Source organism: Camelina sativa, chromosome 9 (assembly GCF_030686135.1).
Source record: "Camelina sativa cultivar CO46 ecotype springtype chromosome 9, ASM3068613v1".
NCBI lineage: Eukaryota > Viridiplantae > Streptophyta > Magnoliopsida > Brassicales > Brassicaceae > Camelina > Camelina sativa.
The window spans coordinates 35,692,189-35,718,560 of NC_141888.1; the positions used below are offsets into that span (position 1 = coordinate 35,692,189).

The following is a 26,372-nucleotide window of genomic DNA, read 5'->3' on the forward strand; positions in this document are numbered from 1 at the left end:
TTGTTCCCCTTCACTTTAATTTAATATGGGCTTATAATAATATGGGCCTTAAGCCTCGGTCCAGTAAGTAAGATAAACATAAATGGGCTTTTCACTTTATCCATTACGAAGTAATAATTCTTGAACTTTTCAACTCTCTTTCAAGAACCGTCGCCGTTGGACTGCCGCCGTGCCTCTCCGTCTCCGATCGTCTTCCTGCTCGTGAAATGGCGAGTGTTTCATCAAGCAGAAGCTTACTAAAGCCTTCGTCTTCAAAGAGTTTTCTTCTTTCCTCCTGTGTGATCATCATTGTTGGGGTAATCGTTGCGTTGACTTATCAGTCCAAGTTGAAACCACCTCCGCCGAAGCTATGTGGCTCACACGATGGTCCACCGATCACAGCGCCGCGGATAAAGCTGCGAGACGGGAGGTATCTAGCTTACAAAGAGCATGGACTTCCAAGGGAAAAAGCTAGCAACAAAGTCGTCTTTATCCATGGATCCGATTGTTGTAGACACGACGCCATTTACGCCACTCTCCTCTCTCAGGTACTTACTTATTTACTCTATGTCACATGTAATGAGCTTAGAATTAGGAAATAATGAAAAAGTTGTATTGAGAAATTGTTGTTTGTTGATTTCTTGACTGTAATCTAATACATTTTGGTACTTTCTTGATCAAATTACATTGTTGTAGGATTTAGTAGAGGAGCTAGGTGTATATATGGTTTCGTTCGACAGACCTGGTTATTGTCAGAGTGATCCGGATCCGAACCGAACACCGAAAAGTCTTGTTATGGATATTGAAGAGCTAGCTGATCAACTGAGTTTAGGATCGAAGTTTTATGTGATCGGGTACTCGATGGGAGGACAAGCAGCATGGGGATGTCTTAAATACATTCCTCATCGATTAGCAGGAGTGACACTAGTTGCTCCTGTTGTTAACTATTGGTGGAGAAACTTACCTTTGAATGTTTCCACTGAAGGGTTTAACTTTCAACAAAAGAGAGATCAACGTGCAGTTCGTGTTGCTCACTATGCTCCTTGGCTTATCTATTGGTGGAACACACAAACTTGGTTCCCTGGTTCGAGTATTGCGAACAGAGATCATGGTCTCTTGTCACAGTCTGATAAAGATATTATTTCGAGGCTTGGTTCTTCGAGGAAACCGCACGGAGCAGAAGTAAGGCAGCAAGGAATACATGAGAGTATAAACCGTGACATGGTTGTGGGATTTGGGGACTGGGAATTTGATCCTATAGAACTCGAGAATCCGTTTTCGAACAATGAAGGCTCTGTGCATTTGTGGCATGGAGATGAGGACATGTTAGTGCCTGTGACGCTGCAGCGTTACCTTGCTCATAAACTTCCATGGGTTCACTACCATGAGGTTCCGGGAAGCGGCCACTTCTTTCACTTCAATAAAGGTGTGGTTGATGACATTGTCAAGACGCTGTTAACCACCGATGCAGAGAGTAAGTAAAAGAGCCGTCTACTGGTTGTATTGGTCCTTTTCATAGTTTCCAAAAGTTTTGAAAACCTCAACAACAACAAAAACACGGACACAGTGGAGTTATTATATGTACCTGTTATGTTTTAAGTATCATAATTTTAGTTACTCATAATTTACTTTGTAAAACGACTAAGCCTGATGAATTGTCTTCTCAAGCTTATCCTGTTTTAGTTTTTACTTTGATATTTTCAGCTACTTGTCTTGGTCTTTTTGTTAAGAGAATGGAGGATTCACCTAACTAATAGTCTACTTGCTTTGCTTAGTTTTCTATACATCATTTATCTAAAAACATGCTTGTGCTACAACCAAGTGGCACTCACCAAAAAGCTCAGGGTGTAAGACAGTTGTAACCTATAGCCAAATTAGTAGTAGCATTTAATTTGACAGCTAACATATTTTCTATGAATGTTGTTGAGTGATGAAAACTTGATCTACTTGATGGTAACATAAACCTGATCGTGAAATGGCGATTGGAACATCAAGCAGAAGCTTAATAAAGCCTTGGCCACGAAACAGTCTACTTCTTTCCTCAAGCGTGATCATCATCGTTGGTATAATCTTGGCGGTTACTTATCAGTCAATCTTGAAACCTCCACAACCGAAGCTATGTGGCTCACAAGGTGGTCCACCGATCACAGCGCCGCGGATAAAGCTGAGAGACGGGAGGTATCTGGCTTACAAAGAACATGGACTTCCCAGAGACAAAGCTAACCACAAAATCGTCTTCATCCATGGAACCGATAGTTGTAGACACGACGCCGTATTCGTCACTCTGCTCTCTCCGGTACTTAGTTCATCCCCCAGTTCCTGGAATTAGTGTTCATATCTGTTTCTTGATCAATTTCATTTTTTTGTTTTACAGGGTTTAGTTAAAGAACTTAGCGTGTATATGGTTACGTTTGATAAACCGGGTTATGGAGAGAGCGATCCGGATCCAAACCGTACACCAAAGAGCTTGGTTTTGGATGTTGAAGAGCTTGCTGATCAGTTGAGTCTAGGATCAAGATTCTACGTGATCGGTAACTCAATGGGAGGACAAGCGACGTGGGGTTGCCTTAAGTACATCCCTCACCGTTTAGCTGGAGTAACACTAGTTGCTCCTGTGGTTAACTATTGGTGGAAGAACTTGCCTTTAAACGTTTCAACTCAAGGTTTTAACTTGCAACCAAGGAGAGACCAGTGGGCTGTGCGTGTTGCTCACTATGCTCCTTGGCTTATTTACTGGTGGAACACACAAGGTTGGTTCCCGGGTTCCAGCGTTGCGAACCGAGATCGCGGTAACTTGTCTCAGCCCGATAAAGATATCATTTTGAAGCATGGATCGTCGAGGAAACCGCATTTGGAAGAAGTAAGGCAGCAAGGAATACATGAGAGTATTAACCGTGACATGATTGTTGGTTTTGGAAATTGGGAGTTTGATCCGATAGAACTCGAGAATCCGTTTTTGAACAATGAAAGCTCTGTGCATTTGTGGCAAGGAGATGAGGACATGCTAGTGCCTGTAACACTGCAACGTTACGTTGCACATAAGCTTCCTTGGCTTCACTATCATGAGGTTCCGAGAAGTGGCCACTTCTTCCCCCATGCTAAAGGTATGGTTGATGACATTGTTAAGACACTCTTATCCAGCGCTGCAGAGAATTGAGTAAGATGAGATCCAAGTGTAACAAAACCCAAAAGATTATGGGAAGAACGGATTATGTAATAGATTATTTTACATTACGAGAACATAATAAAAATACACTTTTTACAGTTTCACACCATTGTAGTCTACCAAAATAACCATAACCAAAACCAAAACAGAGCATTCTCTTCGGACTCTAAAAGCTCACTTAAAAACATTTGGAGACTCTTAAAGGTGAAAGACTTCTAATCCTCAACCATCTCCTCATCATCATCTATTTCTTCAATCCTCATCTTCTTCACTGCCTGAGCTGCATCACTTCTCTTTGTCCCATTAGCAATATGAATCAGCACATCCGACTTCTTCCCTGTTGAAGCGTCCACTAGACCTCCACTTTCTACCCGGTACACAAGTTCAGATCCACCAGCGCCTGCATCTATGTAAACAGTGGAGTTTTCGTCGATTTCCTCACGCACAACCATCTTTGACAGTTGTGTCACCACCTTCTTCTCCATCCACCTCCTTATAGGCCTAGCACCATAAACCTAACCCATACAACACAAGACAGTGACCACAAGAGTCAGTCAACAGAACAAACCAACCAAAGAGATACGCATGATAGAGATTACAATTAAGTTAAGATACTTACCGGATCATAACTCTCTGCCAAAATATAGTCCAAAGCAGCGTCAGTGACTGCCAAAGCAACTCCTCTTTCAGCAAGCCGGACAGCAACGTCTTTCATCTGGAACCGGGCTACTTTCCTCAACTGGTCATGTGAAAGGGGATCGAACACCACAATCTCATCAAGCCTGTTCAAGAGCTCTGGTCTGAAGTGTTTCCTCACCTCCCGCATCACACATTCCCTAGCCACTTCCATTGATACTTTCCCAGTTAGCCCTGCAAGAAGGTGCTCTGCGCCAAGGTTTGATGTCATGATTATCACCGAGTTCCTGAAATCGACCGTCCTCCCTTGACCATCTGTCAATCGACCGTCATCCAACACTTGGAGCAGAGTGTTGAAGACAGCAACATGGGCTTTCTCCACTTCATCAAAGAGTATGACACAATAAGGTCGCCTCCTAACAGCCTCTGTTAGTTGTCCACCTTCCTCGTGACCAACATACCTGAAGAAAGTGTAATTATGTGAGCAAGCAAGACAAGACTTCATAACACAAACATTATGAAACGTAAAGGATTAGCTACTTACCCTGGTGGTGCCCCAATAAGGCGAGAGACAGAGTGTTGTTCCATATATTCCGACATATCAATCCGGACTAAGAGATTTTCATCATCAAAGAGCTGCTCAGCAAGAGCCTTCGCGAGCTCAGTTTTGCCAACACCAGTTGGACCAAGGAATAGGAATGATCCAGTTGGCTGTTGCGGCCGTCCAAGCCCTGCCCTTGACCTCAATATTGCCTCAGAAACAGCATCCACCGCTTGATTTTGTCCCACAACCCTTTGGTGCAACCTATCAGAAAGACCAATCAACCTCTCCTTCTCGTCTTGGCCGAGTCTCGTAACTGGAATCCCTGTCCAACGGCTCACAACCTCCGCAATGTGTTCAGGGCCTACGTTTTCTGTGAGCATCACGTTCTCCTCAGAAGAAGTTCCTTCAAGTTGGGCAATCGCAGATTCCACATCTTGGATTGCTCCATATCTCAGATCAGCAGCTCTTGCAAGATCATATCTTCGTTCAGCCTCCTGCAGAGAAAACATGAGGTCTTCCCTTTTCCGTTTAAGCCTTCGAATCTCATCAATTCTCTCTTTCTCCTTTTTGTACTTCATCGTCAGAGGCTGAAGCTTGTCTCTCAGATCATCAAGCTCTTTCCGCACCTAAAAATTCACAGTTGGAGAAAAAACTATATTAAGGACTCTTCCAAAAAGAAGATGACAACAAGTAACTATTCCATAACAAACACAACCATCTTAAATTTTGAACAAGCAACAGAATCATACCTCCACAAGTCGAGCTTTGCTGGCTTTGTCTTTCTCCCTTTCCAAGGCATGAAGTTCAATCTCCAGCTGCATCCTCTTCCTTTCGAGGTTATCAATCTCTTCAGGTTGACTATCAAGCTGGACTCTCACATTTGCACAAGCCTCATCAACCAAATCAATCGCTTTATCAGGTAAATGCCGACCTAATTAACCACACAAAGACCACAAAAAATGTCATGCCAAGAACAAAACTATACAAAACAACAAACATCAGCCAATAATTAAGAATCTTAACATACCAGTTATGTAACGAGCAGAGAGCTGAGCAGCATTAATAAGAGCTCTGTCCTGGATCCGCACACCATGATGTCCCTCATATTTCTCCTTGAGCCCTCTAAGGATACTAATAGTGTCAGGCACACTTGGCTCAGCGACATAGACTTGTTGGAACCTCCTCTCAAAGGCAGCATCTTTCTCAACATATTTCCTATACTCCTCAAGCGTTGTAGCACCAATGCATCGAAGCTGACCTCTAGCTAACATAGGCTTGAACAGATTAGCTGCATCCATCGAGCCTTCAGTTTTACCAGCACCAAGAACCAAGTGAATCTCATCAATAAAGAGAATCACTTTGCCTTCAGCATCCTCAACTTCTTTCAAAACAGCTTTCAGTCTTTCTTCAAACTCTCCTCGGTACTTAGCACCCGCAACTAATGCACCCATGTCCAAAGAAATCAATCTCACATCAGTAAGACTGTTGGGCACATCTCCCTTCACAATCCTCTGTGCTAAACCTTCAACCACAGCTGTTTTACCAACCCCTGGCTCACCAATAAGCACAGGATTGTTCTTAGTCCTCCTTGAAAGAATCCTCACAACTCTTCTAATCTCCTCATCCCGACCAATGACAGGATCAAGCTTCCCAGCTTGCTCAACCAAATCTCTCCCATAAGTCTTCAAAGCTTGAAAATTTGTATCCCCTGAAGCACTCTCCACTTTCTTCCCTTCTTTCCCACGAAGCTTCTCAACCTCAGACTTAATCCTCGCAGCTCCAACACCAACCTCGTTCAACAAATCCCTTATCTGAGAATCTTCAAGAAGTCCCATAATCAACTGATCAACAGCCAAATGAGTGTCACCACGTGACTTCTGAGCAGCTTGAGCACGTCGTATAACCTTGATGAGACTAGAACTCGCTGGGATGTCATCAGGTGGAGGTGACTGCGAAGGAAGCTTCTTCAACGCTTGGTTGATCACTCTTTCAGCAGACTGTGCTGCGTTGTCGCCACCAGCACTAGAGATAGCTTGAGGGAATATACCGCTGGGATCAGAGATCAACGCACCGGCTAAATGCAGAGGAGTGAATTGAGCATGTCCTGCATTCACAGCTAACTCATGAGCTGTAGCAATCGTCTCGTTTGTCTTGTGTGTGAATTTCTCCGGATTCATCTTCGAATTAGCCTTTCGTAATCACTGAAAAAATAAACAAAACCTAAATCTCAGTAACATTTCATACACAAACGACAAAACCCAGAAAGAAGAAGAACCAATGAATATAGTGTTAGCCCATTTACCTTACAAAGTCTTCTCCTTTTTCTTCTTCTTTTTTGCAGAGATCCAAGTAAGATAGAATCTTGTGGTGTTTATAGTCAAAGTTGAAATTTTTTTCTTCGGATGATTGGAAACTTTGTGAATGTTGTGAGAGAGCAAAGAGGCAAGAGAGCTTTTTGTATAGGGAAGGAGATTCATCTGGAATAAGATAGAGAACTCAAAGTTCCATCGTCTTCCCTAATGTACTAGAATCTACGAGCGACTTCCCGAAAGAGAGAGAGAGAGAGAGAGAAACAAATGTCATTTACACTTTTTTGTGATCTGACAGGTCGACGCCACGTGGAGTATTTGACATCGTGGCATTTTTTTTTTTTTTTGTAACGCTTAAATTAAATTTTCTCCATCTTTTGTAACATTTATTAATTTTAGGCTTATTTTGGCTGTGCAAACAAAAAATTATAAAATCTAATTGAAGCTTTGCTAATCGATGGCAAAACCATAGATTTACGTAATATGAGAGAAACAAACACAAATAGAAGAAATTATAATTGGACGTTCTGAAAATAGATGTACTTAAAAAGGAGCCTTGTATAAATTAAAGGAGCCAAATAAAAATATTTCTGAAAATAATATTTTCTGCTATTTGATAAAATAGTCCTTCAATTTCCTCTGCTATTTTATTTTGTTGCACAAGATCTTGTTTTGATCCTATCCTCTGTTTCTTCTTCCTCGATCTGCGCAACATTAACATTCTCACTCTCTCTCTCAAACTCCGTGAACCGTGATCATCTCTCTCAATTTGCCCCTCTTCTTCATTCCCCTCTCAGACCAATCGTGCTCGCTCTCGTATCCATCGTCTTTAATAAAAACGTAAGCTTTCTTCCTTTTTTACCTAGCCTTGTCTTGTTTGTGTCAATCTCAAAGTAGATCCTCCTGTGGAGGAACCAAGTCTAAAGATTGATTAAAACCTATTTGTTCCCATTATATCGTAGAAACTTAACCTAGATTAGTCAGGATATGATCTTGTAGTTTCAAGATTGGAATTCAGAATTTTTAGGAGCCTGCGGATTTGTTGCATTGAGTTGATCATATATAATAAAAACTCCTAATTTTGGTGGCACTGTGTTGTGACTCTTAGAGCTTCCCCTGGATTGAAAAAAATCACATTTTTATTGAAAGTATCTGTTTTTATCTGGTACAGTGTAAACTAAACTACCTGTGTGTGGGAATCAAATGACGATGGGTGCTGCTGAAAAGAGCGTTGAGAATAAAGATTATCGTCTGCCTCGTGAAGTCAAGGAAGCTTTACAAGCAATAGCATCAGAGTGGGAAGATGTGATTGATTCAAAGGCTCTCCAAGTTATTCCTTTGAAAGGTGCTATGACCAATGAGGTGTTTCAGATCAAATGGCCAACTAGGGAAAAAGGTCCTTCGCGTAAGGTTGTGGTTAGGATTTATGGCGAAGGTGTTGAGATCTTCTTTGACCGAGAGGATGAGATCAGGACGTTTGAGTTCATGTCAAAGCATGGTCATGGTCCATTGTTGTTAGGACGGTTTGGCAATGGCCGTATCGAAGAGTTCCTCCATGCACGGGTACATATTTTTATAGCTTACTCTTTGAAATGCCTTGTGTTCCTAAGTTATAGCATATCGTTGCACTTCCCTGGTCTTTTAATTCCTAGGTAGCTCTTGTGGATGTTAAGTTTACTGAAATTATTTTTTTCTTTGTTAAAACTATGAACTTTTAGACCCTATCTGCTGCTGACTTGCGTGATCCGGCAATATCTGATCGAATAGCAACTAGAATGAAGGAGTTTCACTGTCTTGAAATGCCTGGTGTGAAGAAGGCTTTGCTTTGGGACAGATTACGGTACCTTTCATTGTTATCTACTCTGCTTCTCTAATAGATCATTAAAAATTTTGGTCTTTCTGAATCTGTTTCTCCACTTTCCTTTCTGTAACTTCAGAAATTGGCTTACTGCATGCAAGAGACTGGCTTCACCAGAAGAAGCTAAGTCCTTTCGTCTCGATGTTATGGAGACGGAAATTAATTTGCTTGAGAAATCTCTCTTTAACAATGATGAAAATATTGGATTTTGCCACAATGATTTACAGTATGGAAACATAATGATGGATGAAGAGACCAAAGCAATAACCATCATTGTAAGGTTTCATAAGTTTGTTTAATCAGCTACGCCTTTTTCTGTATGGCATTACTAGAACATGGATCCAAACTCATACTTTATTACTTTTGTCTTATAAAAAAAAATAGGATTATGAATATTCATGCTACAATCCTGTGGCTTTTGACATTGCCAACCACTTCTGCGAGATGGCTGCTGATTACCACACTGAAACACCTCACATCATGGATTATAGTAAATACCCTGGTAAGTGTCAATCTGAAGTCGTATTTTTTTTTTATCTTTTGAAGTGATACAAGATCATTCACATAAATATCTTGAGTGACTAAATAAACAGGCGTGGGGGAGCGTCAACGATTTCTGAAAACATATATGAGTTATTCAGGTGATTCACTTTCTTGCTATAAGCTTCAGAAATCATTCAATGTACAGTCGTAATTCTCTATTGTATTCGTTCTTGTGAGTCCAGGTGAAGAGCCCAGCGATACTATGGTCAAAAAACTCCTCGAAGATGTTGAGAGATATACACTTGCTAGTCATCTCACTTGGGGTTTATGGGGAATTATATCGGTAATTTCTACAGTCATCTTCTATCATACCTGCATTTTGTGATTCCTTATAGATGCTTAATTTTGATCTTCATTTTGAAAACTTGACAGGAACATGTGAATGAAATCGACTTCGACTACATGGAGTACGCAAGACAAAGGTTTGCGCAGTATTGGTTAACAAAGCCAGGGCTCCTTGAGGCTTCCAAACACAAGTAAATCTCTATGGACGATCCAACCGAAGAAAAGTATTTTTACGGTGGTAAAGATGTATATACGCACAAAAAGTGCTGCATACAATGATATTTTTACCAACTCCGAAATAAAGAAAATGTAACGTTTTCTGTTTTACCTCTTTACAAGGCAAAATGTAACGGTGAGTAGTTTATAATCAACAGTTGAATTTGTTTCAGATGAAATGTAGTTCTCACAAATTAAATCAACTTTTTTTTTCCCGTCTTAGATGTGCAATTATTCAAGTATGTACATCTCTGATGTATTTTAAGTATTTCCAAGTTGGTTCCACTTCTCAGTAACTATACAGATCACAATCATGAAAAAAAGAAGATGGTCCTCATTCTGCAATATACAATTGTATATCTTAGAACATAAACCTGTTATACAAGTGGACTTGAAAGAAAGTATAAAGCTGTATATATATATGTGCCTACAGATGCTGCTTATAGTATTCTAGGAACTGAGCTCTATACCTCTGAATCAAATATGTGAAGGCTCTCAAAAAAGTATACCTTCATGTTATAAATTAAGAATAAATCATACATAATTAACAACAAAAGAATAATTAATATGGCCTTTTCTACATCTTGCTTGATAATCACAGGTCCTGAAGATCCAAACGTAATTTCTCAATAGTTCTTGGAGCTCTTTTCTCCATTTCCTTGTGAGATTTGTGATTACAGTCACTTTGTCTGTTTCTTATCTGCAAGTTCAAAGGAACAACACACTTGTTCATGTTTCAGATTTTCTTACACATAAAAAGACATGGAGGGCTGAATTTGTCAAGAAGTATAAATTCTTTTATGCTCTACCAGTTTGCCTATTTGAGCGAAGAAAAACCGCAAAAGTCCTATTTGTAAAAGAGAAGAACCGAGAGACAATGAAGGATATAAACCGCTTACCTTTCTGGAACCACGGTTTTCGAATTAGCTTGCGGATGTGGCGTTCATGACGTTCCAAAAGCTCATCAACTCCATAAGATTGAGACAACAAAGGGCCTGAGAATTCGATCTTGTCCCCATTACCCTGTCATGTCGAGGCTTTAAGTTATCAGCATCATTGAGCATGCTTGTCACTAAACCCATAAAGGAGACAAACTAAATCATGCCTACTTTTTCTCTCTCCTCTGAACTTTAGGTGAAAAGCGTGGAGAGAGAGAGAGAGAAAAAACAGTAAAACTTAAACAGCTGAGGAAACATGATCCGACTACAAACGGTAATCTGGTCCTCTCTTCCTACTTTTGAGCTGTATATCCCAGTTACACCGTATTATATATGTATGTTGCATATATCAAATAGTTCCTGTAACCTCCGAAATCACTTAGAAATAAAACTATTACAGCAGAAATCATATGTTTAGAATTACGTTCATTTTATTTCTGATACACAGAATCGATTTTGACACTAGTAGTAAAGCATAAGATAAAGTGTAGCAAATTTCTAAGTTTCACCTGAAGAACGTAAGGCACAAAGCATACTTAGTCTCTACTATGTCTGTCAACAGCCCTAAACTGCTACAGAACCAATGCATATAACAAGCTTCTATATGGAATTTGGATATCAAATAAACTAGAAGGGTGCTTTTAGAGCTTCTATAATCTATAGACATACCAAATTATTACCCAGCTTTCTTGCCATTTCATCTCTCTGAGAGAGTCCCAATGACAGTTCCTGCGAGTGATACTCGCCAGATGCACCAAAAGAATCTGGACGTTCAAGTTGTCTCCACTGCTTCAACATAGAACGCTTCACCATCTCATATGACTCCTGGCCTCGAGAATCTGTCTTGTCCTCACACTTGGCCTCATTTTCATTCTTATTTATCTTAGATTCAACATTACTTTTCCCATTGAAGGCGGGGGAATGTACCGACAAGTTAGGAATGTGACCTCTTGAGAGAGATCGATTATGTACCCTAACACATACGTCATCTTTCTCTCGTTTCGCCCAAGCAAAACTGTTTGATTTAGAGACTTGTAACGGCCCTGAGAAAGGTACATCTCCTTGTGAGGCATTCTTCATATGGGAAGCTTCGTCTTTCTTGTGATCTAATGGGTTTTGCAGCTTCTCACATAACCTAACGTCACTTCCAATCGAATTATGAACTAAATGACCAATTCGTTTCTGAAAAGTTTCAGTTTGGTGTCGCGCGTCCTGAAACCAGAAAAGAGAGACATGTCAGTTTCTTGTACGAGGAATTATACTCTCAAGATACCGATAACATGTAGACAAGTGAGTAAGTAGAAAGGACCTCAACTGGTGCCAGTTTATTGAATGAATGGGCCTTCCGTGATGGCTTCCTCGCATCTGTACCACGCCTCCCATTCCCGCTAATTTTTTTCCTGAAAAATTAGACATGACATATAGGATGTTACAAATGCTTCCAAGACCTGACGTGTATGGCCAACCAAAATGGTGGACTGGATAATTTCCCAAGTCCCAACAGTAGATTCTGTGTTGTAAGCTTTAATTTGTGAGATGATATGGTCATGCATGACGTTCTCTATCAGGTAATGAAAGAAATTTCTGACCTTGTTGCTTCATCCCGATGCTTTGAATCTATCTCCTTGCTAGGTGGGTATATTGGCAAGCTTGAGGGATAACAAGCAAAAGGCTTTGTGGTAAAATACTGGAAAAAAAACAAGGCAATGTCTTTGTAAACGATGAGCAATATAGAGTAATGTGGTTTGTTTCCACGGAAATCAAATATATATAGGTCTTCACACTTGATACATTAATCCAAGCTAAAAAAGATTACCTGAGAAACAAGGGCACTAGAGGCAGTACCACGTTTGTGGGGATCTATAGAAAGAAGAGTTTCAATCAGATTGATTTCAGTCTCAGACAAATCTTTCAAGGTTTCCCGGAGACAACTATCATAGTTTTGCTGAGGCTTGAAAAGCATTGCATGGGGAAGTTTGGACTTTTTCCAGTAATCTTCTGGTGGAGATCCACACAGTTTGAAGATTTTGTGCAGCTGTTCAACCTGCTCCAAAACAATTCACGTAATAGCACTGAGTTAAATGTTTCACCAAGTAAAACAGAAGATATCCATGACCATGACCAAAAAGGTCCAATATCTATAAATAACAGAAGACAGAATTGTTAAATGGCTTACCTCAGTTCTTCCCCGGAGAATAGGTTTCCCAAGAAGCAGCTCAGCGAAAACACAACCAACACTCCACATATCAACAGATGCTCCATAGTCCGTTGCCCCAAGCAAAAGTTCAGGTGGACGATACCAAAGAGTCACAACTCGACTGGTAAGAGGTTTCTTCTTGTGTCCAGAAGAATTGCTAAAGTTTGCTAACCCAAAATCAGCCACCTTTAGTATACCTTCATTACTCAACAAAAGATTTGAACCCTTTATATCCCGATGCATCACGCCTCGTGAATGACAATGATCTAGCCCAGACAACAATTGCTTCATGTAACACTTAATCTACAGGAGCCAAAAAAAAAAAAAAAAAATCAATGATCACACAACCAAAATACATAAAAACAAAACTCCACCAACATTATGGACGATGATGATATATACAAACCAACCTGTGGGGTGGTAAATTTAATGTCAGGGGAAGAAAGAAGACCAGTAAGATCATGCTCCATATACTCGAACACAAGTTGTATGTTGCAAGATAGTTTCGAAGTGATCAAACCTTCCAGTTTGATAATGTTGGGATGGTTAAGTCTTCTAAGTATCAAAATCTCTCTTGCCATAAACTTAACACTCTCTGGCTCAAAATTGTCAAACCTCACCTTCTTCAATGCAACAATCCTCCCAGTTTCACTCTCCACCGCACGAAACACGCTGCTATAAGTACCTTGTCCGATCTACATAATAAAACCAAAATCTAAAACTTCATTACACTACATTCACAATATAGACATAACACATAACAGAATTGTCAAAAAAATTTATAACCTTTTCGAGCTTTTCGAAAGAGTCGGATCGAAGGGGAACCCAACCATGAATAGCTTCACCAGCAACGTTGCTTAACCAAGCAGGCCAACCAGCAGCGACATGCTCAGCTTCAAGGTATCTACTGAAATTACCGAGACGGAAACTCAGCGAGTCACTACCCCGACCAGACTCGTTACCCAACTCACTACTACCGGTCTTCTGACTCCTCCTCTTCCCACTCTTACTCCTCCATGAGACGAGTTTCTTCAACGTCGGGATAGGCGGATCCTCTCGACCCGATCCAGAACACTCATTGTTGTTTTCATTTTCTCTGAATGAGTGATCTATCGCAGGCGTCACAGAGACCGTCTGCTTCGAGCTAACGCAACCCATTTTTTTAAAAAAAAAAAACAGAATTCTCGATTAACTCCTCACAACAAGAACAACCACAAGTGAAGTGAGTGTAGTTCCGAAAACTCCGGCGCCGTCACGATAAAGATCCGTTTGTCGTAATTCGGATCCGGATTCGAGTGATACTTCGTATTGTTATAATGTGAACAACAACAACAACAACAGCTAGATAGATAGATAGAAGAATGTTTTCTCTTTATTTTCTTTTTTTTTTTTAATTACGGTAAGCCGACGATACAATTTTTAAAATAAAATATAAAAAATTAAATTAATAGGAAAATAAAATTCAAAAGAAGAAAACATGCATTTATGATTCTGGTCTGAAGAAATCGAATCTACACCTTCCAAAAATTTTGAAACTCAATTTAGCAAATAGTTAATGACAACTTTTTTGTTGAAATAAAGAATAGGACTATACAAATGTGGTAGAAACCGAATTCAAAGCGTGTGTGGCCAAAATAAGAAACAACAAAAAAGAAATTTGAATTGTATGTATTTGATTTTTCGTTGTTGGTCGACCAAAAAAAAAAGAAGTATTTGATTAATTGAAAGTGTACGAAGATGACTTGAAATTATTTATCCATAAGCACTAAGTAAGTACAGCATTAGACTAATGAGGTTTTAATAAAGCTAAAAAATCTATGATTAAATTCCATAAGATAAGTCAAAATAAAATTCATTACAAGACATATCATTATTGCAAAGAGAAGAAGGAACTCACTTGTGTGTGTGTGTGTGTGTGTCTCTAATGCCTTTGCCAGCTCTTAGATTATGATGACTACTACTACTATTTATCATTATATTTCTTTTTCTTTTCTCAACATTTAAGCACTAAACTTATGCTATATTTTTCTTGCAAAGATTCGTGAGTTCCACCAAAGGTATGGCTAACAAAATGAATTTGTATCGTATCAGTCAATTTTAATTAATTTTTTTATATCTATAGAAGACAAAACCAGAAAAGAAAAGGGAATAGATCAGTAACTGCCATATGCAGAAAACACAAAAGACAAAAGAAGAAACAAAAATACAATAGTCAAAATTTTATTCGAAAAACGTCATCATTCACCTACATCATTATTATCTTCTGTAAATGGGTTAGGGAGCCTAAAATCAAACCATAACATAATGTTTCTAATGATGATCAGTCGGTCAGATTAATAATATAAGAATTTCCAAGGAAAAAGCTTTGAATTTTATAGTATGTGACGTATTCAGACAATAGGACATAGTCTCGGACGGGTTCAACTACACCATTTTAACTTCAGAACTAAACATCTCAAAGACCAAAACAAAGTAGGCACACAACTCTAGAAAATAATCAGAAGTTTGTCTAAAGCCAAAGGTTTGATTTTAAGCCTTCTTCTTTTTTGATTTGAGCATGACCATGCCGATGAATACGGAAAGGAGAGAGAGAAGGGTTATGCCGGCGAAGACAGGTACGAGAATGGCATAGTCTTGAGGCAAGAAGTACTTGTGGATGAAGTGATCACTATCTACAAATGGCTGTACAAAGGAATATTATAACACAGTGAGCTTTTCCTTGTAATATCCAAAACATTATATGACAATGGTACATCAAACTGACAACGTCTTTCTAAGGAACTTAGGGGAGATGAATTATGTGGTGTTGCCTCTTACCAGGATGATGACCCAGAAAGTGTAGTATGTGAATATGGATAAGCTGATCGAAGATAGTAGCAGCCCGACTGCTCGATCTGCTAATTCCATTTGTGATGTTCAAAACCTGCAGCACAGCGAATCAACCGTGAGCAAAAAAAAAACACAAGTTTCAAGAAGCTAAGCATTGGAAAACACCATCAAAAGTGAAGGAAGTTATATTGCGAAAGCCACCCAAAGCCATTTCACCTAGAATAAGCCCATAAGACCAGCTAATGCCATGGTTTTAGATTCTGAGGGTATGCAAACTGTGCTACTGCAGAAGGCCTCTCAAAACTAAAACAGTTGCAGAACAATAATCAGCGGACCTTAGATTTGCTAGACATCAGTACACAGAGCTCAACAAACTGTCTAAAACCAATCAGACTTGACCTAGGAAGAGATATTAACAACTTGCAGGAGTCTTGTAGATGAGAGAATGTAATCATCTCCAAGCTCCAAAATCAATGGCTTGAAGTGATATTTGACCTATATATAGATCTTTGAGGTGTTGCTTGCACAGCCCTATTCTCCTTCCATTTAAGCTAGAAGGAATACAAACAGAAAATCCAGTTTTCCAACCAGGAAACTTCTGTCTCTCCATTGCATGTAGAGTATAAACAGCAGGTGCAGCCATCGAGCAACCAATTACGAAGCAATTGCAAGGCCTTGACTCGCTCACTAATCGAGCTAAAGACAATAAACACAAACCACTGTTGGAAAGGCCGTATGTTAGATGTTCATCCCTGTCAAAAGCAGGAGAATCTAGTTTCTCCTGATGTAAATCCTGTTCTATATCTTCAGCAGAGGGAATCGTGCTCAGTTCTAAATCAAGGCGTTTCTCTATCTCATTTTCATGTATTCGATATTTTGCTGCCAAAGTACGGATGCATGACATTCTGACCTGATTATCGATGAGATTTTTTATCTCATTAAAATTACTACAGCCTTCATACCAAATCACCCACCGCCGAACAAGTCCGGAAAACCAATCAATTATTTGGGCAGTATCTTGCAAAATAAGCATAGAATTTGAACGTGCATAACCCTTGGCTGTTATTAATCCATAGCGATAAAGACGCCTTCCTATAGCATTAGTAGGAGCAACAACATCACCAAAGAAAACAGGTTTATCATGAGAGCGCGGACATGGCAAAAGCGCTTCCACGTTAGCCGTCTCTGAAGAGACATATGCCGCAGCAGAGCTTTGGAACTTGTAAAACGCGTCTCTTAGTTCTTGAGGAACAGTAGGTTCTATAACATGCTTGGACAAGATATACTCCTCGCTTCTATCTGCAGAAGTTCTTAGCACGTCCTCCATCCATATTCTAAGCAAGACCTTATACCAATGATCTGTCTCCATGCCTGCCTTTCTGTGGCAAGATATTTGACTCAAGGTAGAGTTATGATCCGCCAAGCCTTTGATTTCTGACTCTTTGACCTTCTTCAGTCCATGTCCTAACCATTTTTTCCCAATTCTGACTGTACCTAAGGTCCAGGCCTCTTCTTTCTGCAATGCAAAAAGCCTAACCTTCTCCTTTAGCTTGTGAACAGCTTTGACAGTGGGACTCTCCCTAACATTTTTCCTAACCAAGGTACCCATAACACGAAGCTCACTGGTCGCTTCACATGGTGACGCGTCTGTTTCATCTGTGATGTCCAGATGCAGTGAGTTCCGTAAGAAACATATAGCTTCAGATCTGATATCAACCGCAGCTTTCTTGGAACCAGACACAGAGAAAAATATCTCATCCATAAATCTGCAACAATAAACTCTGAGAGCATTGTCCTGCTCCGGAGTACTTTTCAAATCTCGTTCTCCTGCCTGCCTCCTAAACCAAGAACGAAGTTTTGAGCTTGGGCTATCTGCATCGGTCTTTGAATCAAGATCAAGGGCTTCATGCCTCATTGAGATTCTATAAAATTCATGATCAAACCGATCAAGATATATGTTTATCAATACACGGGACAACACCCCTTCTTGTGGAAGACCATGGCCCTTGGGAAATCCTCCAAACTCAAGATTCAGCACCTTGGCTTCAAACATAGAACGGAGTAAGAAACTTAAACTACTGTCTTCAATTTTCTCCTCCATTACAGAGAGCAAGTCCTCGAAAACAGAAACATCAAGTTTTTTGCTCAGGCTCAAAGTGAAACACCAATCAGAATGAGAAATGTTGTTGCTAATGTACTTCAATGCAGAGGCACGTCCCCTTCCACTTCGGCAACTATGTGAAATCTTAGAAAAATGAGGACTAAAAACGACTTCCAGGACTATTCTAATAGCCTCTTGAACAACTTTAAGAGCTACACTAGGCAAGAAAAGGACCTCTTTTGTTTTATCTCTAGCCGTAACCGAAAAAGTATTGAAAGCAACATCAAACACCCCACTAGAGAGCTCTTCCGCAATACAATCAAACGCAACACTTCCATCTCTTTCTGATATAGAAACATTGGAGTTAAGCCTGATACAATCATAAGCATCCCGAAGAGTATCAGGTCTCGCAATGACCTTCTTCAACAGCTCACTAAACTTCCCATCAATGAACTGCTCCTTGACTCGTTTCTTCAAACGGAGTTCGAGAGATCGCTTTAGTTCCATACGACTCGTGGTGGATTTGGTATTATCATCATCAACATGAGAAGATTCCTCTACAAGAGAAGCTAATTCCCCAGCTAGTGAAAACATCCCAGTTTGCTTAGTACTACCAATGTCAGCATTATCTGTTGCAAGCAGAGCCGATCTGGGAAGTGTGGAAACTGCGCGACTCCATAAGCCCCGTGAAACTAGGGTTTCTAAGTCACATCGATCAACTCGGCGCAACAAATCCAAAACTAGGTTCCGTTTCCTAAACATCAAGTTCAAAATTTTCCGATTCCCAAATTCTAAAAACTATGCGATTATATCCAGACTTAACGGTTCTACAATACAACGGGAACAATCAGGTTTTTTTTTTGGCTTAATTCGACATAAATTTGGAAATCGACAGAGAAATGAAAGAAACTTACGTTTAAGGATTCGGAGGAAAGCACGATTGGTCTGAGAGAGAAATCGAAGAAACTTAATTTGCACAGCTAAATTACTCGAGACAGGGAAGACGAAGAAGAAGAAGAAGGAAGGACTAATTGTGAAATAACATTAAAATTTGGTTATTTCTAAAAATTACATTTAACTCCTTTATTTACAGAATACTTCTCTTTTAAACATGAGGTTTTTTTCTATATCAGACGTACCTGTTTGTTCAGCAAAAGACTCAAACCTACAAAATTGTATTTCACTGTATTCGAGTCCAGTTAAGTATATATCTCATAAAGAGACATATTGAGGCAGTTTTATTTACTATGATCTTCCATTTACTTTGTTCTATTGTATATCAATACACGAGAGATCAGTTTTTCCAACCGTTGAAACCTGGATTACAAAATGACTTTTAAAAGTTCATTTACTTATTCTATTGTTTATCAATATATAATTCTCCATCATCTACTTGTTCAGTTGTTCTATTGTTTGCCAGTTGACAATTTCTGATATATGTGTAAATGCTTTGCTTCATGCTTGCTTGAAAAAAGATGCTTCATGCTTTGCTTATATTCCTTGTATATTTATATTGAGCTAGGCTTCTAGGTTCCCTCGAAACCTTTTAACTGTTTAAAAGGATATTCAAGGTTCAATAACTCGGGTTTGGTTCCGATCATGTCACGATTTGACAAAGATTAGACTAGCTCGAGTGGGTGGGATATTTAGTAATTACCATACTTTCTCTAATTGGATCCAATGCTACTAATTGGTGTCGTGTGATAATGTTGAATTTGACCAATGGAAACATCGAACAGCAAATGGGTACGGAGAGAAAAACCTGAACGCGCGGCACAAACAACGTCGCTTTCAAGAGGCATGGACTTTTACCATACCAAAAGAAACATGACATTTTGGTCGCCTTAGTTGTTTTTGCATGAACAATTATAATGTTGGCTCATTACCATTCACATGTCCTTGTGTTGACTGGACCATTTTACTTTCTTTCTTTTTTTCCTCGTTTCAATTTGGTGGGGAATTCAAAACTTTAAAATTGGTACCACTTTGAAAAATTTCAGACTTTAGATCATTACGAGTTCAAGTGTCAGAAGCCACAACATGAATATATATTTGGAAGAGTAATATAATGATTTTGAAACATATGTGGCAGTAGAGAAATGATACAATATCCTCGTATGATTAGAATAGTTGCAGCTACAAATTGTATATTTTAAGCTACATAAATCATGACTATTACACTTGTCGATTTTTAAACTTATAGACTACTAAACTTAGATGCTTATATATCTTTAAATCTTGTTGCATCATCTATCAACAGCTTGAATAGTTTGATTTGTTTCTGATTTAAAATACTACTTTTACACATAAAATAAATAATTTTAAAAAATTATATTGTTCTGTTAATGGAAGAGAAAAGTAAGCCTCTGAATTTTCTAATTGAAAAAAAATATTCAATGGTCTGTCACGAAGTGTTATATACTGTACCTTATACAATTCAACTAATTGAATACTTAAGACTAATCAAGGTATAATAATACACGCATTTGACTTATGACAGAGACAGAAAAAAAAATAGAGATAAATAACGGGAAAACAAAAAACGAATAAAATGAGAGATTTGATGATTAACAATGATTTTAAAAAATAAAACATTGGTCAAAGCACCTAAGTAAGTCAACTACTGCCGTCCATATGAATCACATATATATATGACCCACCACCATATACATGTATTTTAATGTTAACCAATTTTAGAAAAATATCTTAATTCCGAAATTTTCAAATTTGTTTACTTACATTTTTATTAACTGTATTCTACACATTAGTTTAGAGAACTTACTTTCAAATCTCGGTTAGTCGCATTCACCATACACATACATGTGTAAACGTAATTAAAGATTTACATTAAGGAACAGCTTTTATATGAACTTTACCAACTCTGACACGAAGTCAAACTCTTCTGAACCGGTCAACTTAGATGTCACAACTGCTCACCTAATTCTTTTTTCCCCTTGAGTTAACTATGATATTAATCAACCAAATCACGAGATTAAAAATTTCTAAAACTTAACACACATTTTCGATATTTAGCGTAAAAATGTTCCCACTAGGATATGTTGTTCTTGAGTGCGCAACAAGATTATAAAGAAAAGCTAATGGTGAATCAAAAATAAAAAATAAAATTATAAAGAAAAGCTAATGGTGAATCAAAAATAAAAATTATATATGTAATTTTTTTTTTTTTTTTTTTTTGTAAACTTTCTAATATGGAGAACAAAGAGGTATGCTTAGTCATATGACACTGATGTAGTCGATTAAATTGTTTTTGTTCTAAACAACTTCATTGAGGATATATAATATTTTTGGTTTCAAACATTTTCAACATGTTCAACAAATGCGGTAACGTAATAAATACGTTTTATTTTTTTTGTTTGGGTCAAAATTAGCATAATAATATACATGATGGTGATTCAATTTTACCTTTTTGTAATCAAATTTTTTTTTTTTTGGGTTGTAAGAAAAGTCTAATAAATAGGAATAAATCTTTGTGTGATGTTCAAAGTTTCTTTTTTTTTTTTTTTGGTTTCAGTTGCTTTTAGTCTACGTGCGTGCTGGTTTGTTTGTTTTTTTCCAACTTCCCTTTTTTTCTTCTCTAATCCCATTTTCACATGAACTTCCATGAAATTCATCTTCTTCTTCTTCTTCTCCGATAATTCCCACACCTTGTTCAGTAACCTCGCAACCAAAGAGGACGACGAAGACGCCAACAACGATAAAGACGCAGCAGACTCACGAAGAAGACGAAGTGGAGCAGGAGGAGGAGGAAGACGACGATGACTATTGTGACACGTGTGTTCATGGCTGATGATGATTCTGAGTCTTTTCGCTTTGTTTGTTTCTTACTCTTCGTTTTCATCACAGGTGAGACTTTTGCTTCTTCTCAATTTCTGTTATGGAATCTCGCAAGTTTCATTTTTTGTTTGTTTTTACTCTGTTTTGGCATCGATAAGCTATATGAAAGTTTTCGTTTTTTTTATTTTGGTTTCCCATGGCAGCCTTAGTAGTGGCTGGAGATTCTCTGGACAGCGATAGAGAAGCCTTGTTAAGCCTGAGATCGTATCTCGAATCACGAAACCCACAGAACAGAGGAGTTTATACAGAATGGAAAAGGGAGAAGCAAGATGTGTGTAACTGGCCTGGGATCATATGTACACCTCCGGGAAGTAGAGTTACAGGGATCAATCTAAGTGATTCCACCATCTCAGGTACTTTGTTTGGGAACTTCTCGGCGTTAACGCAGCTCACGTATCTCGATTTATCTAGGAACACTATCGAAGGGTCGATTCCTGATGACCTGAGCCGTTGTCACAACCTAAAGCATCTTAATCTTTCTCATAATATCATTAAAGGAAAGCTTAGCTTACCTGGTTTGTCAAATCTTGAGGTTCTTGATCTGTCGGTGAATAGGATTGCGGGTGATATCCAGTCTAGCTTCCCATTGTTCTGCAACAGCTTGGTTGTTGCAAATCTGTCGACAAACAACTTTACTGGCAGAATCGATGACATCTTCAACGGGTGTAGGAATCTCAAGTATGTTGACTTGAGTTCCAATGGGTTCAGTGGACAAGTGTGGGATGGTTTTGGGAGGACGCTCCAGTTTTCAGTTGCTGATAACTTTCTCTCCGGGAATATCTCAGCTTCCATGTTCAGGGGGAACTGCATTTTGGAAGTGTTGGATTTATCTGGGAACAGTTTTGGTGGGGAGTTTCCAGGCCAAGTTTCGAAGTGTCAGAATCTAAGTGTACTGAATCTGTGGGGAAACAAGTTCATAGGGAAAATTCCAGCTGAGATAGGTTCCATATCCTCTCTCAGAGGTTTGTACTTGGGTAATAATACATTCTCTCGAGACATTCCGGAAACTCTCCTAAACTTGACCAACTTGATATTTCTGGATTTGAGCAGAAACAAGTTTGGAGGAGACATTCAAGAAATATTTGGAAGATTCACTCAAGTAAAGTATATGGTCCTGCATGCGAACTCATACGTTGGAGGCATCCGTTCTTCCAACATCCTCAAGTTACCTAATCTTTTAAGGCTAGATTTGGGCTACAACAACTTCTCGGGAGATTTACCTGCTGAAGTTTCCCAGATCCAAAGTTTGAAGTTCTTGATCTTTGCTTATAATAACTTCAGTGGCAACATACCGCAGGAGTATGGGAACATGCCGGGGCTTCAAGCACTCGATCTCTCCTTTAACAAGCTGACCGGTTCAATACCAGCTTCATTTGGAAATTTGACCTCTCTTTTGTGGCTAATGCTTGCAAATAACTCTCTATCAGGAGAAATCCCCCGAGAGATTGGCAACTGCAGGAGCCTTTTGTGGTTTAACGTGGCAAACAACCAGCTCTCTGGTAGATTCCATCCTGAATTGACTAAAATGGGTAGTAATCCTGTTCCAACGTTTGAAGTGAATAGGCAAGACAACGACAAGATAATTGCTGGTTCCGGTGAATGCTTGGCGATGAGGAGATGGATTCCAGCAGAGTTCCCTCCTTTCAACTTTGTATACGCAATTCTTACCAAAAAGAGTTGCAGAAGCCTATGGGACCATGTTCTTAAAGGGTACGGTCTTTTTCCTGTCTGCACTGCTGGTTCCACGGTACGCACACTTGAAATTTCAGCCTATCTTCAGCTCAGTGGAAATAAGCTTTCAGGTGAGATTCCTGCAAGTATCTCTCAGATGGACAAGCTAAGCACACTACATTTGGGTTTCAATGAGTTTGAGGGGAAACTGCCTTCAGAGATAGGAAAATTGCCTCTTTCATTCCTCAACCTCACCCGGAACAAATTTTCAGGCGAGATTCCTCAAGAAATCGGAAATCTGAAGTGCATGCAGAATCTTGATCTGTCTTACAACAATTTCTCAGGAAAATTTCCAATGAGTTTGAATGACTTGAATGAGCTGAGCAAGTTCAACATGTCATATAACCCTTTCATTTCTGGTTCAATACCAACAACGGGACAAGTAGCAACCTTTGACAAAGAATCCTTTTTTGGGAATCCGCTGCTGGAGTTTCCTAGTTTCTTCAACCAATCAGGGAACAACACAAAGAAGATTTCCAACCAAATCGTAGGAAACAGGCCAAGAACTCTTCTTTTGATTTGGATTTCCTTGGCTCTTGCATTGGCGTTTATTGCATGTTTAGTGGTATCAGGTATTATTCTCATGGTTGCTAAGGCTTCAAGGGATGCGGAGACTGATCTCTTAGATGGGTCGAAAACCAGACATGACGTGACTTCCAGTTCAGGCGGATCATCGCCATGGCTATCAGGAAAAATCAAGGTTATTCGCTTAGACAAATCAACATTCACATACGCTGACATTCTGAAAGCAACCAGTAACTTCTCCGAGGAGAGAGTGGTAGGTAGGGGAGGATATGGAACTGTTTACAGAGGCGTATTACCTGATGGCAGAGAAGTTGCAGTCAAGAAGCTGCAGAGAGAAGGCACAGAAGCAGAGAAAGAGTTCAGAGCTGAAATGGAAGTTCTAAGTGCCAACGCATTTGGTGATTGGGCACATCCGAACCTCGTGAGGCTGTACGGATGGTGCCTAGATGGGTCAGAGAAAATCTTGGTGCATGAATACATGGGAGGCGGGAGCTTAGAGGAGCTCATCACAGACAAAACAAAACTTCCATGGAGGAAACGTGTTGATATAGCTACAGATGTAGCACGGGGACTAGTGTTTTTGCACCACGAATGTTACCCATCCATCGTTCACAGAGACGTGAAAGCAAGCAACGTTCTTTTGGATAGACACGGAAATGCGAGGGTGACAGATTTTGGACTAGCAAGACTCTTAAATGCAGGAGATAGCCATGTGAGCACGGTGATCGCAGGCACAATTGGGTATGTAGCTCCTGAGTATGGACAAACTTGGCAAGCGACCACAAGAGGAGATGTTTACAGCTACGGAATATTGATCATGGAACTCGCGACAGGTAGAAGAGCTGTTGATGGAGGAGAAGAGTGCTTGGTAGAATGGGCAAGACGGGTAATGACAGGTAACATGACAGCCAAAGGTTCGCCATTTACCCTGTCAGGGACAAAACCAGGGAACGGAGCTGAGCAATTGACTGAGCTACTAAAGGTTGGTGTGAAGTGTACAGCTGACAATCCTCAGGCAAGACCAAACATGAAAGAAGTTCTAGCTATGTTAGTTAAGATTTCCGGTAAAGCCGAGCTCTTCAATGGCTTACCTTCACCAGATTACAGAGAAATGTAAAAATCTTTCTTTCTTTTCTTCTTTCAGATTTATACAGAACAGCAGAGTTTTCTTTCTTCCCATTTTTCGTTTCCATTGTTTCTGATTCTTCTTGTACACAGAATCTCATTGTTGTCAAACAGAGAGAGAGATAGAGAAAGGTAGTTTTGTTCGCTATGTACAGAGACACAATCTGAAATAAGAAATATTTCTTCTTCTATTCTATATTGAGTGTAAACAACTTTGGCTCTATCTCATGTTTCTTACAAGTCACAAAACATACAGGAACAAAGTGACAACAGTACAATGTATCAGGCTGCAATCTCTCTAATCAGCCAGTTTAAGCTCGGGAAGGCAAAATAGAGGACAATAAACGAGGGGACAGCCAAAGCAAACGTGACAAAGAAATAGAGCCCAAGAACTGCAGCGCTCACAGGGATTGCATATAAAGCCATCAGCAGGAATATGACTACCAGAGGAAACTTACCAAGCAAATGAGCAACAAGAGCCATAGACTTACATACCGAGTCATGGAGTCTCCCAGTTCTAAAGTATCCTCTGGTCACACCATTCCACCAGCTGCGATTGTTGTCCAGTACCCGTTCATCATCTGAGGCCGTATCACTCACTCCACCACACCTATTTCTCACGTCTCTCTGCCCTGAAGCTACCCTCTTGTCGTCAGTACGCGATTGAGATCTGCAGCCATTGACGCTTTCGACCATCCAAAGAAGGTAAAAGTTCTTGGAAGGGAATCTGATGGTTCCATTGCAAACAAGCCTTAAAGAGAGAACATTGCACCAAGGGCAAGCAACGAAGAAAGGAAGCTGGAAAGGTAAAGCTGAGGATTTGATGACAACAGCACGTTGAAGGCCTAAAAGACAATACTTGCAGATAGTATGACCACACCATAAGACATAAGGCACATTCTCAACGACGTTGAATGATTCCCAGCAAATGGGACACTCCAATCTCTCTTCTTTTGTTCTCTTTCTTCCATCCCCAGAGGTATCACAAGGAGCTTTTGTCGGTTTCGTGGCAGCTTCTTCTCCTCCCTGTGATTTAAAGCCTCCTTTGATGGATTTTGAAGCTAATTTCCACATAACAATGACGGCGTCCACAAAGATACTCACTTTGAACCTAAATTACACATAAAATTCACAATCCAACCCACAAAGATTTGAGAGACGGAACATACAAAAACAGCAATGAACAGAGTTACAGAAACAAGTTACAGAGAAGGAAACATACCACTACGAGAGGATAAAAGTCTCAAGTTACAAACTTTATCAGATCATAAAAGAGATGAAGATATGTAATTACAGAAAAACTATAAAGCGGCGTCGTTTCGCTGAAAAAGGGACACGCGTCGGGAAACATGGTGACACTGAAACGCCTTTCGAGGTTTCCGCCGCCATCAATCTCTCTCTCTCTCTCCTCACCTTATCCATAGCTGTTCGTTTTTAAACCACGAAACGCACCGTTTCAATATCGCCAAAGTTAAATTGAATTGAACCATCGGTTTACTTCGGTCATTAACATTTTACTGTGAAACCGGTTTAAG

At 39.5% G+C, this 26,372-nt stretch overlaps 8 protein-coding genes and 1 pseudogene across 12 annotated transcripts; 4 read left to right on the forward strand and 5 right to left on the reverse strand.

The window, feature by feature from the left end:
- The first annotated feature begins 142 nt into the window (after nt 1-142).
- On the forward strand, nt 143-1,729 carry LOC104713066 (uncharacterized). Its single transcript, XM_010430108.3, has 2 exons — nt 143-527; nt 676-1,729. Exons 1-2 carry the CDS (start codon nt 207-209, stop codon nt 1,459-1,461), a joined length of 1,107 nt encoding a protein of 368 aa, XP_010428410.3. The 5' UTR covers nt 143-206; the 3' UTR covers nt 1,462-1,729.
- Nucleotides 1,704-3,243, forward strand: LOC147939194 (uncharacterized). Its single transcript, XM_087463732.1, has 2 exons — nt 1,704-2,275; nt 2,354-3,243. The coding sequence occupies exons 1-2, from the start codon at nt 1,955-1,957 to the stop codon at nt 3,134-3,136; spliced, it is 1,104 nt and encodes a 367-aa protein (XP_087319858.1). The 5' UTR covers nt 1,704-1,954; the 3' UTR covers nt 3,137-3,243.
- Nucleotides 3,173-6,962, reverse strand: LOC104713068 (chaperone protein ClpB1). Its single transcript, XM_010430110.3, has 6 exons — nt 6,628-6,962; nt 5,353-6,526; nt 5,075-5,256; nt 4,326-4,951; nt 3,765-4,242; nt 3,173-3,660 (listed from the first exon to the last, which is right to left on the reverse strand). Exons 2-6 carry the CDS (start codon nt 6,500-6,502, stop codon nt 3,361-3,363), a joined length of 2,736 nt encoding a protein of 911 aa, XP_010428412.2. The 5' UTR covers nt 6,503-6,526; nt 6,628-6,962; the 3' UTR covers nt 3,173-3,360.
- A 313-nt stretch (nt 6,963-7,275) lies between these two features.
- LOC104713069 (putative choline kinase 2) lies at nt 7,276-9,751 on the forward strand. Of its 2 annotated transcripts, XM_010430111.3 has the most exons (8): nt 7,276-7,474; nt 7,806-8,197; nt 8,353-8,474; nt 8,572-8,767; nt 8,877-8,994; nt 9,086-9,133; nt 9,218-9,318; nt 9,408-9,751. In XM_010430111.3, the coding sequence occupies exons 2-8, from the start codon at nt 7,838-7,840 to the stop codon at nt 9,513-9,515; spliced, it is 1,053 nt and encodes a 350-aa protein (XP_010428413.1). In that variant the 5' UTR covers nt 7,276-7,474; nt 7,806-7,837; the 3' UTR covers nt 9,516-9,751. The 2 variants fall into 2 exon arrangements, with proteins under 2 accessions (XP_010428413.1, XP_087319859.1); XM_087463733.1 differs by lacking the exon at nt 7,276-7,474 and having other exon boundaries at nt 7,841-8,197.
- Nucleotides 9,752-9,927: 176 nt separating this feature from the next.
- On the reverse strand, nt 9,928-14,609 carry LOC104713071 (protein IMPAIRED IN BABA-INDUCED STERILITY 1). 2 transcript variants are annotated; one of them, XM_010430112.2, is made up of 9 exons: nt 13,458-14,609; nt 13,082-13,366; nt 12,651-12,974; nt 12,291-12,518; nt 12,064-12,161; nt 11,784-11,874; nt 11,144-11,686; nt 10,436-10,559; nt 9,928-10,236 (listed from the first exon to the last, which is right to left on the reverse strand). In XM_010430112.2, exons 1-9 carry the CDS (start codon nt 13,827-13,829, stop codon nt 10,217-10,219), a joined length of 2,085 nt encoding a protein of 694 aa, XP_010428414.1. In that variant the 5' UTR covers nt 13,830-14,609; the 3' UTR covers nt 9,928-10,216. The 2 variants fall into 2 exon arrangements, with proteins under 2 accessions (XP_010428414.1, XP_087319857.1); XM_087463731.1 differs by lacking the exons at nt 9,928-10,236; nt 10,436-10,559 and having other exon boundaries at nt 11,026-11,686; nt 13,458-14,603.
- A 410-nt stretch (nt 14,610-15,019) lies between these two features.
- Nucleotides 15,020-18,652, reverse strand: LOC104713072 (dolichol-phosphate mannose synthase subunit 2). 2 transcript variants are annotated; one of them, XM_019229455.2, is made up of 3 exons: nt 18,516-18,652; nt 15,489-15,594; nt 15,020-15,353 (listed from the first exon to the last, which is right to left on the reverse strand). In XM_019229455.2, the coding sequence occupies exons 2-3, from the start codon at nt 15,576-15,578 to the stop codon at nt 15,201-15,203; spliced, it is 243 nt and encodes an 80-aa protein (XP_019085000.1). In that variant the 5' UTR covers nt 15,579-15,594; nt 18,516-18,652; the 3' UTR covers nt 15,020-15,200. The 2 variants fall into 2 exon arrangements, with proteins under 2 accessions (XP_019085000.1, XP_010428416.2); XM_010430114.3 differs by lacking the exon at nt 18,516-18,652 and adding an exon at nt 15,717-15,860.
- LOC109124887 (nuclear intron maturase 4, mitochondrial pseudogene) lies at nt 15,952-18,505 on the reverse strand (annotated as a pseudogene). Its single transcript, XR_015565034.1, has one exon. The product of XR_015565034.1 is annotated as a nuclear intron maturase 4, mitochondrial pseudogene (transcript).
- A 2,439-nt stretch (nt 18,653-21,091) lies between the features above and the next one.
- Nucleotides 21,092-25,031, forward strand: LOC104713075 (putative LRR receptor-like serine/threonine-protein kinase At1g74360). Its single transcript, XM_087463734.1, has 2 exons — nt 21,092-21,465; nt 21,600-25,031. Exons 1-2 carry the CDS (start codon nt 21,378-21,380, stop codon nt 24,827-24,829), a joined length of 3,318 nt encoding a protein of 1,105 aa, XP_087319860.1. The 5' UTR covers nt 21,092-21,377; the 3' UTR covers nt 24,830-25,031.
- Nucleotides 25,008-26,280, reverse strand: LOC104713074 (uncharacterized). The gene is made up of 2 exons (XM_010430116.3): nt 26,060-26,280; nt 25,008-25,948 (listed from the first exon to the last, which is right to left on the reverse strand). Exon 2 carries the CDS (start codon nt 25,909-25,911, stop codon nt 25,120-25,122), a length of 792 nt encoding a protein of 263 aa, XP_010428418.1. The 5' UTR covers nt 25,912-25,948; nt 26,060-26,280; the 3' UTR covers nt 25,008-25,119.
- Between the last annotated feature and the right edge of the window lie 92 nt (nt 26,281-26,372).

What these genes read in the sequence shown, in the direction of transcription:
- LOC104713066 (XM_010430108.3), top strand. Translation starts at nt 207, where the DNA reads ATGGCGAGTGTTTCATCAAGCAGAAGCTTACTAAAGCCTTCGTCTTCA. An exon ending in ACGCCACTCTCCTCTCTCAG is followed by an intron (nt 528 to 675) that starts GTACTTACTTAT and finishes ACATTGTTGTAG; the next exon opens with GATTTAGTAGAGGAGCTAGG.
- LOC147939194 (XM_087463732.1), top strand. Translation starts at nt 1,955, where the DNA reads ATGGCGATTGGAACATCAAGCAGAAGCTTAATAAAGCCTTGGCCACGA. An exon ending in TCGTCACTCTGCTCTCTCCG is followed by an intron (nt 2,276 to 2,353) that starts GTACTTAGTTCA and finishes TTTGTTTTACAG; the next exon opens with GGTTTAGTTAAAGAACTTAG.
- LOC104713068 (XM_010430110.3), bottom strand. Translation starts at nt 6,502, where the DNA reads ATGAATCCGGAGAAATTCACACACAAGACAAACGAGACGATTGCTACA. An exon ending in CTCTGCTCGTTACATAACTG is followed by an intron (nt 5,257 to 5,352) that starts GTATGTTAAGAT and finishes GTGGTTAATTAG; the next exon opens with GTCGGCATTTACCTGATAAA. An exon ending in CTTATTGGGGCACCACCAGG is followed by an intron (nt 4,243 to 4,325) that starts GTAAGTAGCTAA and finishes CACTTTCTTCAG; the next exon opens with GTATGTTGGTCACGAGGAAG.
- LOC104713069 (XM_010430111.3), top strand. Translation starts at nt 7,838, where the DNA reads ATGACGATGGGTGCTGCTGAAAAGAGCGTTGAGAATAAAGATTATCGT. An exon ending in TTGCTTTGGGACAGATTACG is followed by an intron (nt 8,475 to 8,571) that starts GTACCTTTCATT and finishes CTGTAACTTCAG; the next exon opens with AAATTGGCTTACTGCATGCA. An exon ending in GGATTATAGTAAATACCCTG is followed by an intron (nt 8,995 to 9,085) that starts GTAAGTGTCAAT and finishes CTAAATAAACAG; the next exon opens with GCGTGGGGGAGCGTCAACGA.
- LOC104713071 (XM_010430112.2), bottom strand. Translation starts at nt 13,829, where the DNA reads ATGGGTTGCGTTAGCTCGAAGCAGACGGTCTCTGTGACGCCTGCGATA. An exon ending in CATCGGGATGAAGCAACAAG is followed by an intron (nt 11,875 to 12,063) that starts GTCAGAAATTTC and finishes CTAATTTTTCAG; the next exon opens with GAAAAAAATTAGCGGGAATG. An exon ending in GAAAGCTGGGTAATAATTTG is followed by an intron (nt 10,560 to 11,143) that starts GTATGTCTATAG and finishes TCGACATGACAG; the next exon opens with GGTAATGGGGACAAGATCGA.
- LOC104713072 (XM_019229455.2), bottom strand. Translation starts at nt 15,578, where the DNA reads ATGGAATTAGCAGATCGAGCAGTCGGGCTGCTACTATCTTCGATCAGC. An exon ending in CTTTCTGGGTCATCATCCTG is followed by an intron (nt 15,354 to 15,488) that starts GTAAGAGGCAAC and finishes TCCTTTGTACAG; the next exon opens with CCATTTGTAGATAGTGATCA.
- LOC104713075 (XM_087463734.1), top strand. Translation starts at nt 21,378, where the DNA reads ATGACTATTGTGACACGTGTGTTCATGGCTGATGATGATTCTGAGTCT. An exon ending in ACTCTTCGTTTTCATCACAG is followed by an intron (nt 21,466 to 21,599) that starts GTGAGACTTTTG and finishes TTCCCATGGCAG; the next exon opens with CCTTAGTAGTGGCTGGAGAT.
- LOC104713074 (XM_010430116.3), bottom strand. Translation starts at nt 25,911, where the DNA reads ATGTGGAAATTAGCTTCAAAATCCATCAAAGGAGGCTTTAAATCACAG.